At 45.5% G+C, this 12,395-nt stretch overlaps 1 protein-coding gene and 1 long non-coding RNA gene across 3 annotated transcripts in view; one reads left to right on the forward strand and one right to left on the reverse strand.

The window, feature by feature from the left end:
- LOC135901180 (uncharacterized) overlaps window positions 1-12,395 on the reverse strand; it is a 472,757-nt gene that overhangs the window by 415,555 nt on the left and 44,807 nt on the right. The gene's annotated exons all lie outside the window — the stretch shown is intronic.
- The window catches only part of LOC135901178 (uncharacterized), a 273,193-nt gene that overhangs the window by 241,187 nt on the left and 19,611 nt on the right, over window positions 1-12,395 (forward strand). For both annotated transcript variants that reach the window (XM_065430868.2, XM_065430867.2), the window contains exon 4: window positions 8,872-9,011. In XM_065430868.2, the coding sequence (XP_065286940.1) occupies window positions 8,952-9,011 (60 nt within the window). In that variant the 5' untranslated portion in view covers window positions 8,872-8,951. The remainder of the gene's footprint in view (window positions 1-8,871; window positions 9,012-12,395) is intronic.

The raw sequence follows: 12,395 nt of genomic DNA on the forward strand, positions 1-12,395 counted from the left end.
TCCGCGAGTCGCTCATTGAGCCGAAGCTGCGTATCTCGTAATTAGCGTGCAGCGTACAAGATTCTATAGGCATGCGAGACGCGCACTGCTACAGCTTCTCAACTGCCGTCGGAGCAACTCCTCCGGTTCTCAGATCTATTAGCGCGAGCAACAACCTCCACCCCCCCCCCCCCCCACCCACCCAACTGCTATAGTTCACACGTGTTTCTTAAGAGCCAAGTCTAGCGCGACAAGCACGAGTTAAACAATGGGAACCTGTAATAGAGTCAATCACGCATAGCGCTTCGCTTCGTTTTCAGACTCGCGATACACACGGGTCCATAAATAGCAGTCTCTAGCTGCACCGTACGCAACTTCACTGGCTGGCAACGCAGACGGTGAAAATTAGATTAGCGCTGCCGCCCGATGCACCGAGGTTTTCACCCGATCGAAACGCGGAGCCAAGCAAGCCTCCTGTATTCATCCACCTTCTGGCTACACCGTGCAAAAAACGTGAGCGTGGGCTTCGGGTCTACACGTACGTGAGACTGGATAATGAGAGGAGTAGGATGAGCGGTCGGCAGCCGATAATCTTCAATGGTGAAACCACTTTGAGAGCCGTACGCAATGGTGAAACCCGAAAAAAAAAAAACAGCGGCAGAACAGGGGCTTTCGGACCATAAAACACCGGTGACTTGCAAATGGGCTCATCTGCAGGCTTAAATGTATCGCGTACATATTTCTCAAGATTCGCTTCTAGTGTGCGATCTTTTACTTTAATTTAGTACTTTTCTTGATACAATTTTTTTTGTCTAGGTACTTTAGTGCAAGCCCTAAACCTAAATTATCAGCCTCAAGCGAAATACGAACCCGCTTGGTATAAATGTACATTTGTCACTTCGGTGAGCACAATCTAATTATCTTTTCTACTAGATTCTTTTTGCTATAACCTAACACAGTCAAAGTAGTACTTGAAATAGATTAAAAAAGCTGGCTTCGTACTGAAAAGCTGTTCAAAATTTACGTTCTCCAGTAGATATTGTGAACGTATTTAAACTCAACTTTCTTCAACTGTACAGATCTCAGATACGTTCAGATCAACGCGCGAGCGCGTGGTTGAAGCGTAGTGAAGTTACAGTGCGCCATATCGGTCAGTCGTCAACAGAGACAGACGCAAACATCCAGTTCGCCCGCGTGCACGGTAAAATAAGTGACACTATTATTCACTTGTAAGAATATAAGTTATTATGTAGTGTGGTGCGAGTATGACAGACCTACTGCTGTAGTATTGCCTCTTGTCTGCTTTCAGTCTTGTTTTCTGGCTTCCAAAAGAATTACTACCAAAGAAAACAGGAGCAATAGTATCGCATTAGGAGGGCAAGCACCCTCGCACCCTGAAGGCAAACCGGATGTTCGCGCCACTGTTCCTTTCAGTATTCTTCAGTCACGTGCTGGTGGGATCCTGCTAATGTTTCTGATGCAGGCAGAAAACAGAGTCGAGCATGACAAACCAGCTCTAAAATCACGCACCTTGTGTGCGTGCGTGTGCGTGCAGGCTTTCACTCACACCCACAGCATGCAGCGCAAAGTCACGACGTTATCGCCCTTGGACTTAAGCGGAACATCACGCCGACACCGACGCCGACTACAGAGACGCGTATGGAGTGTCCGTATAATTAATATCGCGATAAGACCATTTTATTATTCAATCAAACCCTAGAGAATAATCACTGTCTCAGCACCTAAATTTTGACTGGCGAAATGCTAGCAGCCTTGACAACAAGTAAGTGCCTCTTTTTTGCGTGATTAAGATTTTACAAACACGCGCAGAACTGAAGAAAGAAAAAGGCCCCGCCGATTTGCCATAATTCCACACATCAGCAAAAACTTACGCATTAGAGCGATTTGCGCATCGGGGTCGTCGGGCAACGCCTTTATTTTATGCGCCCTTTATTTTTATTCGGGGCAGCCTTCACGCGAAAGCACCACCGACTACGAAATGTGTCACTTACCAACTTTCGCGTGCTAAGACAGCACCATTATTTCAAGGCCAAGTGAGCAAGATGATTGTGTTCGCTTTGATAGGCTGCTGTCACTGCGAATAAGTTCAGAGTCGGAGGCGTGGCTGAAATCTTTTCTTTTTTCTATTTATTTAGCAACACATTATAGGTTCTGCATCGGCCATTGAGCAAGGAGGGTGTCACAGCAATAAGCAGTAAGTGAACATTGGGAGCAAATTTAGAAAACGACATCATCAGAAACCTACAAAAAGATAGGGTCCATCTGCCACTTAGCAGAGAGCATGCTTTTGCATGCAACCACTTTACTTAAACGGCTTTGGGAATGCTTTTTCCAGTTTGGAACAACAACGAGAAATAAAAGTACAAACTAAAGCTCAAAATTTTCTAGAATATGTCAACGCCCAAAATGTAGCGCAACTTTATAACTGTTCTTAACAAAACGTTCAGTAGTCGCTCTATTTTTTTCTATGTCGTGACGTCATATTTTTTGTTATTATATTTTACTGAAATAAAAGAAGTATTTTAACTGAATATTATTAAAATAAAGGTAAAGTTCAGCTGACAGCAGGTCGGACGCAGCTCGCACTCCTTTGAATAGAGTTAATGTGTACATCCTCCTCCACTGCAATAATGAACCAAGAGTTATGGTAACAAACTCCAAGCAAGAATTGAACGTGTATTTTCGTACTAACACGTCTTGGATCAGCCGTGCCCTGAAACAACCAAATGATTCAGCTTTCGTGTGTTCCTTCTAGATCGAATGCTAGATTGTTTTCCCGCTTAAAATGAAGAAGAAGACGAAGAATAATCATGAAGATTGTATGCTTGAAGATTTAATATATTCTCCACATCATGTTTTGTATGTGAAAAAGGGTCCTCCCATAGCTGCGTTCAGCTATGTGAGGACCGAAAGAATCTAATGTTCTTTGCGGCAGCGCCTTAGGACTGGCCCAAACGCACTTACCTAGATAAGAACGTTCACCTGATTACTTTGTCATGCACGCGACGGGAAATAATATGAACTACAAGTAATTATTCGAGCAGTAAATCTTAACGGGCGGGTGAAATTGCTTTCCTCTTTCTCTCCTACAGATGAATAAACTTGATCAAATGAAAATCCCGTAAGGAAAACATCACCACCGAAACAAACTCGAGGTACAATTGCCAATTTCAAAATTTTCCGGAACCATGCGGTCGCCCAAACGGCTGTATGTCATTGCGAAAGAAACGGGCAACTGCGTCGTTGTTCTTTGAACGAATTGACCTGCCAAGTGCAGACTGTTGTGGATAATTGCCTTTTCGATAACATATTTTCTTGTGACACGTACGCGGCGCCGCCGTTGCTTCATTTCAGCGTTTCCCGAAATGCGTCTCTCAAACAAATCGCGGCACGAAATAAAGAAAAAAAAGAAGAAAGTGCGAGAAACTCATTAACACTTGTAGAACACGACTCTGCAGAAGCAGCGAAAGTCACTGTTATCGAAAAGTTTATTACACCATTGTTGAATGCCTTATGCCTTTCGTTGACTAAGTCGAAGCCTTGTTTTTTGTTTAATATGTACATATGCTGCTTTTCTGTTCATTTATGCCTTGTCTCTTAAAACCTTTATTCGTAAATTTTTCATGTTGCCATTGTTGTACATATTATTAATTCTAGTCATCATGCACAGGAGGTCCCATTTCAGTTTCTAACTACGGGACCTCCTTCTGTATATACATATGTTGTAATTATCCTCATTTTGTCATGAATAAAAACTGATTCTGATTCTGATTCTGACACTCTGCTTGTCCTATGTGAGGTTTCTTAAAGGGCCCCTCACCAGGCCGCTGAGCAAATTTTGGTTACGCTCTGTAAGTTGTTACGTGCCCTCTTGGGAGCGTTCTAGCGCAAGAGTTTTTCAATTTAAATAATTCAGAGCCGAGATAGAAATATTTCAGTGCCGCGAACCCATGCTCTCCACGTGCCCCATCTAGCCTCCGCAAACGAAATTACTCGAGGGTCGCGTAACGCATACGTCACGGGCTCCGCCTTCCTTCTCTCTTTTTTTTTTCTCGCGCTTTTCTTGCTGCGCGGCGCACCTCCGCTGACGGTGCCGCACGCGAGCTGTTGTCTCGTTTCGCGCAGCACACGATTTTGCACGATGTGCACGAGGGCATGTGACTAACGGTATAAGTCAGTGCTAAATAAACACTGAGGCAGACGCAGGTAGAACGCAGAGCATGATTGCGCGCTGGAACACTGTAGAAAATGACATGGTTTCGCTCTCAGCGCGCGCGACTGCACCACGTGGGAACAAGCAGACCAAACAGCAGTACATCTTTCTTGCTGCGGTGCGAAGTAAAACAAAAACGCGAAGATATTCTATTTGTGTGTTTTACTGTTCTTCTAAACTTTATATCGTCAATTGCAGCGACAGATTACATAAATAACAGGTGTTGCCTTAAACAATTCTCGAAGTGTCATGTGTCACTATATAAGCGACGTCACAGCACATATATGCACGCAGTGCACTTGCTGATATACGTGCGCGGCGCCCGTGAGGAGAAGGGCAAAGGGCGCTTGCTTTGAAATTTCAGCTCTTTCCGCGGCGCGCAGCGATGCAGGGCTTAGCAGAAACGGTCGTGAGTGCGCATTATATGCACTGTGCTTGGCAGCTCAAAACGGGCAGACTACACTCTTAAATGTACACCATTTGGGTCGTATCGTGCCATATAACGATAATCGTCATCTGCCTTGCTTGTGTTTCCTTTCTTGAAAACTCGGCGCTCGCTAATTTTACGTCGAGAATGATCTGTCATGCTGATAACGCGCACGCCGTTCGTCACTTGGAAGTACCGGGCTCGTAGCGTTAAAGAAAGGAAATGCGGACAAGACATATGACGATTATCGTTGTGAGGCAAGATACGACTCAAAGGATGTAATTTTGTTTAAAAGTGTAGGTGAGGGGCCCTTTAATAACTGTCGCATTGGACAGCAGCTACCTAACAAACTATTTATACTCTTGTATAGATCCGCAGCGATGTCAATAGGAAGCCAGAATTCAGTTTCACCCCCATAATTGATATTATTTTACACTGGTCTGCAACCACACAGCCAATAACGGATTGGTAGGGCCAACTGTGCTAGACAACTTCGCTCTCGACGTGGACTAGGGGCTCCACCCACTCGCTTTCTGCATTTTTTTTTTCTTTTAAATAAACGTTTTGATATATATATATATTCGCTCGACGTTAAAGTAAACTCCCTCACTACGCAACCAAGCTATGCGGCAAAGCATCTACACTCTACGGAGAGCGCCCAGGTAAGTGACGCCACCTACACAGTGAAGGGGAATCCACTGCTGGCGTTCGAGATTTAAACATAGCCTCTCCGCACCATGTTGCGAATCTTTGAGGGCGTGTTCTCTTTCGTTATTGTTGCGCGGAAAGCTTGGCAAAAGTAATACGCCGGACGACACGCCGCGCTATTTATGTCATAGGAGTAAGCCTCCAGCTCCTTTATTAACATTGTCGATAGCCTCTCGTACACATAACTCAATTAGGGGAGAACCACACGTGTGTTAGCGTGACGTGGAAGAGCGGGACTCGGAAGATATGATAGGAAGAATAGAAAGATTTGTACGTATTCTGTCTCTCTCTCTCTCTCTTCTGTCCTGGCTTTGTTTGTGCGTAACTGCACGGAAGGAAAGACGAGGTGCATGACGTCATGCTCCCTCTGATCTTTTCCTTCCTCCGTGGTTAGGATAGAAATCGGCTAGCCGAAGATGGTGACAGCACTTTGGATACACACGCCTCCAAGACACGCCTACAGCTAATCACAAACTTGTCTGTCTATGAATGGGGCGACGTAAAAATAAGCACCTGTAGGCCCTAGTGCAACCGCACATCGTGGGCGGATAGACGGCCTGATAGACGCCTTCACGCGAATGAGCTTCTCGCGCGCGATTACTCGATAAAGGAGGAGAGAGAGGTTCTCACTCCGTCTTGATTGTCATTCTTGGAACGCCCACTGATGGTCAAAATGCTTCGCTTTCATATTTGGTACGATATATTTGCCTGTTTCTTAAATCTCCGAGCGTACGCGAACGGGGGTAACACTGAATACGGCGTTTGACGTCACCTAGCATGCCGACCGCTCACATCGCAAACCATTCTTCGCAAAAATATAAAAAGCTAAAGGCGTTACTTGCTGCTGCCATCTCGATTAGCACACATACAAAGTGTCCAAACTATCATGCACCATGATTTAAAAATATGCAAATGTCATGTAGCGGGACGGAACCAAGGTAACGTTGTCTGCCGTTGCTTGGAGATACTCGGATTATTCTTGCATTCCGCCTAATTACATAATCAGTCTTAGTTATTCAACTTCTTAGATATTATAATTAGATCAAAAATGTCAATTAGAAAATTTCAGAGCAATACAAAAAACATGAGCAAAATGAAGAAGGTTTCTGTTGCTCAGTACGTACTACATAAAAGTGTTTTTAAGAGCTTGAAAGAAGCCCGCGAATACACGCAAAATTGCTGCACGACTGGCCGCTCGAGGAACTTTGCGTGTATTCGCGGGCTTCTTCCATGCTAGAAAAAACACTTTTACGTAGCACGTATTGAGCAACAGAAAGCTACGTACGAACGCGCGCGCGCGTGCGTGCGCGTGTGCATGCGTGTGCGCTTGCATGCGTGTGCATGCGTGTGCGTGTGCGCGTGTGCGTTTGTGTGCTTGCGTGAGCGTGTGTGTGTAGAAAAGAGACGACGAACCTTTTAAAAGACGTATTTACTAAAAGTCTTCCGCTGGTATACCAGCCGAAAACGTTTAGTAAATACGTCTTCCAAAAGGTTCCTCGTCTCTTTCCTGCGTTTGTTACGTCGGGTCCTGCATGCTGAACTTTGAAAAAAGCCCTTTATACATATATATATATATATATATATATATATATATATATATATATATATATATATATATATATATATATATATATATATATATATATATATATATATATCATCCGCTTTCATTTGCATTTAGCGTTTCTTTATTTCATTTATGAAGCAACAGTAATTTCTCCTCTGGTGTCCTCGGTGTCAGTGTTTGTTGGCTTCTTATGACTAATACAAATTGGGCCTCTCGGTTAACCCCATTTCTTCTCGTTTATCACCTAACGAGGGTCCCGAAACCGGCAACATGGTTGCCTTCAGGTAGCATGTGGGGGTTTATCGACCGGTTTTCTTCACCCAAAAATATCACGTCCTCGTGACGCCTGCAGCAGAAAGGATGTTCCACATCCGTCGCCAAGGTCTGCGAGTGGGGGCGCTGGCTAACACTCCCGAGGTTTTATTAGGAAACACAAAACACCCAAGAAAGTGGATCGGGAAACGGCGCCGCGGTAGCTCAATTGGTAGAGCATCGCACGCGAAATGCGAAGGTTGTGGGATTGTTCCCCACTTGCGGCAAGTTGTTTTTTCATCCACTTTCATTTACATTAATTTATCGTTTCTTTATTTCATTGATTAAGCGCAAGTAATTCCCCCTTATTGTCCTTGGTGTCAGAGTTTGTTTTCTTCTCATGATATGACTAATAAAGATCGGGCCCCTCGGTTAACCCCCGTTCTGCTCGTATATATATATATATATATATATATATTGACTGGTATTTGATGACAAATCATTATGGCGTAAGAACTGTCCCGTGAACACGGGTCAATATTGTCTCATGTGAATAGGAAAGAAATGGAGAAAGAAAATACCGTTACTGCATTCCTCGCTCCTCAACCCGGTGCGGAAAGCGCACAGGTCAATACTATGTACCTGCCTGTTTGAATGGTATGCCACCTAAAGTATTCCGCATGAGAACAAAATACACCCTGAAAAAAAACTTTGCGGTCTGTCTCCGCGTTGCTTCCTGCCCCATTATTATGTCATTTACTGTTGCTGCCTTAATTTCGCATTACTGTCATCCCTTTTGATGTTGTAATAGTTATGCCTCTAATCTGTCTCTCTGTGTGTTTAAATTTTTTCTTTTTTATTTGTTTGTGCAGTTCGTTGCAACGTCTCTATTTTCCTTTGTTTTGCTAATGTTCGCTGTCTGCCAGGCGCTGCCACTCACGCCCTTCGTGAGGCTTTGGTAGGCCTGATTTTGGTGTATGAGAATTGATATGAATAACAGTACTATCTATCTATCTATCTATCTATCTATCTATCTATCTATCTATCTATCTATCTATCTATCTATCTATCTATCTATCTATCTATCTATCTATCTATCTATCTATCTATCTATCTATCTATCTATCTATCTATCTATCTATCTATCTATCTATCTATCTATCTATCTATCTATCTATCTATCTATCTATCTATCTATCTATCTATCTATCTATCTATCTATCTATCTATCTATCTATCTATCTATCTATCTATCTATCTATCTAAGGATAGTAATCCACTATAGCCAGCTAATATGCGCTGAGAGAAATAGAAGAGCGAAAGAAAGACGGACAAGATGGGTGGCGATGATGACAGAAGCGGGAAGGCTCAAAATACAGATTGGGAAAGGGCAGAATGCACAAATAGATAAGAATGCACAAAGTTTTTCTTTATTTTTCTATTCGTAAGTGCTGCTTGCCGTGTGCCAGCTAGCTGCCTTCGCTAATGATATGTCCAACATCCCTATTCACTGGCATTAGGTCGTACAAGCAGTTTTGTGGTAAAACAGTTATACGAGTATTGGTGAACATCTATACTTTGTCCAGGATTGCTCACTTGAAAAAAAAATATAAAGTGAGACCTGGAAGTGCTAAAGGCGACGTTAGCAGTCGTGCCGTATTCTACGCGTTCTATACACTTACACACTTCCTTTTCCTATTGCAGGTGCGGCTAAAGCCGCTGAGTCACTCGGAAGCGTGTATACCGGAGACGCATCGCAAGGGAACAGCGCCACCGCGCGCACCATGATGGACACTTTGTCCAACGACCCAGAAGACGGTTCTCTGCAGAAAAAGAAAGCGAAGGTGAGTCGGAAAGAAACCCTGTTCGCCACGATTACCTGCTATGCCGTCCATAACCTACCCACACATATCTCGGTGGGATTAGCTGGACGAGTGTTCATACCTGCAGGCGGTCCTATCCTTGCAAAGGTTGACGGCGATATTGCTCCACCCAATCGCCACTTATTAATTGCGGTAGAGTCTGAACCCGTCACGTTCCATCTTCTAACACCAGTGATTTGAACCGGGGCGCAAGAATCTGCACGCCACCCCATCCACGTAGACACGCAAGGCTCGCTACTCGCACTCTTGCTCTTTATCACATAGGAGCTTTACGAGGAGCCGAAGCACCTCTCTCCTATACATACAATGCACTAGCCGGAATAAAATGCCAACCGCGCTGGAGATGGGTATCTTCTTGCGTTTCTGCTCATCAATGAACAGTTTACGTTTTACTTCCAATTCTGGACACTAATAAGTAATGGCTGACGTAACAATTATATTGACAGAATCCACACGACGATGACGGGTCAAGCCCTGTCTTGCACAACCAGGCTATAGCTGGTGCAGACCTGGGGCGGATGCGATAAATAGAGGGTGGCTTCGGTTAAGCGAAATTCCAGTACCCTTGAAAGGTTGGTGCGGTGAGAACCACCACTAAAGGTTGGGCCTTATGTAGCCTGTTTCATCACACTCATCAAGAAAGCTCGCGTTTCCACGGACTACGGGTTGCCTGGTCAACCCCCTCTCCCCCGCCATCTCCTGTTGAGACAACTTCCAGGCACGCATGTCACGTGACGAGATTTCACCTGGGAAGGCCGACTGTCTATACCTTTAAGTCGGGAGGCTGAGAACACTCGACGAAGTCGTGTTTCGGGTAACTAACGGCATGGAGTTTCTTACTGAAATTACTAGAGGAAACTCTGGCGCTCAAGTGTATACCAGATGTGCAGGTATGGCGTTTCAGCCAGCACGACAACGATGACTGATGCACGGATTTGATGCAAAGTCCGCGGACCTCGTTGTCCGGTAGACTAGGCTTCAAGTATGGTGAAGTACAATACGGTCGAAGAGCCGAGAGCAGCGCGGCCTACGCGCTGCCGTTTATTCCAGCAAGAAGATGTAAGAACTCCGGTGCCACCCACCCTCAATCGTCGCCCTTCCTTTTTCTTTGTTTGTGCGAGTTTACTTTTTTTTTTGCTCTTCAGACTCCCGGCCCACAAAGTACTACGGGTGCATTTCTAGGAAGCACAAGTGATGTATTGGCCGCGTGACTACATTGCCGTGTCCAATCTTCAGTCGACACACGCGCGCAAATCCGTCGTTTCTCGTAATGTTCTCCAGAAGACGTGCGAGTTCAGTCAGGGCGCGGAGTCGTTGCGCACTATGACGCCCTATGACAACACTGCTTTCAACAATGCTAGTGGTGTCTGACAGTGGCTTACTATGAGCGCTTCAGAGGGGTTCTAAATATTTCTTCTATCAGCGATTCCAGAAGTCATTTGCATCTCTTGGCGCTGTATCCATGTTATAAGCAACTAAGTATGGCAGCTAGACACTAGGGTCACAGTTTGCATGTAAGGAAGTGCCATCAATCGCTTGCCATGTGAGAAATGGGCAGGTGTCACGACTTCTGGTTTCTCTGATGCGGGATATGAATGCGTCAGTTGTCTAGTGTTTATGATCACTTCAATTTCTGTTAGGACTGTGCTCATGTTATCATAATCTAGAAATGACCTTCCTAGAGCTTTTCCTCAAACTCACTGACCGCACCATACGGACCCAAAATCCACTCCACGAAGGAGCACGTTCAGCAGAGAACTTCCGCGTAATGCGACGAGCCGACGGATAATCGCCAAGCTCACTTCCTTAAACAGTGTCATACCCAGCGCGAAGTTCGCGAGAAGCACACTTAAAGCCCAGATCATTTTCAGAGTAGATCACCGCGGGAAATCCACGACGTGCTGCAAAATGCCGGAAAGCCTGTAAGAAACTGTCGGCCCTTGAGGACAAGACAAGTTCCAGGTGAATAGCCCGAACTACCACGCAAGTAAACAGCACGATGTAGGATTTCTGTGTAGGCTCACATTTCAGGTATACTGGTCCAGTAAAATCCACACCAACAATGTCAAACGGGTTAGACGCATTCGCTCGGTCAGCAGGTTGGGCTGCCATTGGAGCCGTCGCCGTCTTCGCCTTCAAGCGTGCGCACCAGGTACACCGCCCGATCACCCTTTTCACGCACCACTTCGCGTATACGTCACCCAGAAGCGCTTGCGGAGTTCTGCGATGGTCGTTGCGACTCCCGCGTTATAAAGCTTCCTGTGCAAGCACGCTGCGATGAGTTCGGTGGCGCGGCCGGTGGTCACCGGGAAGCATTATGGGGAGCTTGATGCCGTCCTGGACCGCGACATTCGCAAATTCTTGTTTAAATCCGCAGCAAACCATTCTCCTCCGCAAGAAAGGGGTACAAATATTTTATTTTAGATGCCGTGTGAAGATCGCGTCCTTTTCGGAGGGCTGATATTTCAAGCCGAAATCGCTGCTTTTGGGTAATTGAAAGTCAATAAGTTTCAGAATCGGCAAGCTCTTCCGATGTTAGGCGCTCTTTGGCGAGTTGGCAGGCCACTGCGGGCTACTACAAACCTCACTATCCATGCTGTGACCCGTAGCACCCGCAACCAAGAAATATGTCTCGACAAATCGAAGACCCGGGGCACCAATGCAGATGAAGCATAGAGCGTAACAGCGTCTACTTGTCACTCCTCGTCTTGTAAGGTAGTCAGGTTGGCCAGCCGACTGCTCGGGCCATTCTTCCTGTCACGCTAACCAAGCCGGTCCTCTCCACCGAATTTCGGTGTGAATCAGAGACCGGGCCGAAGTGCCCCGCGAAACTAGGTCTGCTGGGTTTTCTTTTCCAGAAGAGTTGTTCCACTGAGATGAGTCAGTGCTATCATGAATTTCGGTGACCCTGTTTTTGACGCACTGTTACCACCTCGTAGCGACACTTCGAATCCAACGAAAAGCCATCGTTGAATCGGTCAAAAAATATTATTTCGAAGAAGGGATTCGAGTGTGTCCGTTATAAGCTTCCCAAGTCGGGCACCCAGTGAAGCTCCAGTAGGCTCGAGCCAAGGAAGTGAAAGCTGTTTTAGCACAGTTACGCAAGCTTTTCCCATGCGCATCTTTACAGATCAGGTGCTCCTTCCTGGTTCTTCCTCGGTTAAGCCAGAGCACCACAGGCTGCGTCGCTTGCGTCTGTGAAAACGTGGAGCTCATATGACTGCCAGTAGCTAGTTACTAAACAAACCCTGGGCTCTGAAAGTCTCAATATGAGGGACTTCTTCGCACCACGTATTCCACTCTTAATTTGGCAAGTTCTGTCGGAATCTCACTATTCTAATCACG

The sequence above is a fragment of the Dermacentor albipictus genome, chromosome 4 (assembly GCF_038994185.2).
Source record: "Dermacentor albipictus isolate Rhodes 1998 colony chromosome 4, USDA_Dalb.pri_finalv2, whole genome shotgun sequence".
Classification (NCBI taxonomy): domain Eukaryota; kingdom Metazoa; phylum Arthropoda; class Arachnida; order Ixodida; family Ixodidae; genus Dermacentor; species Dermacentor albipictus.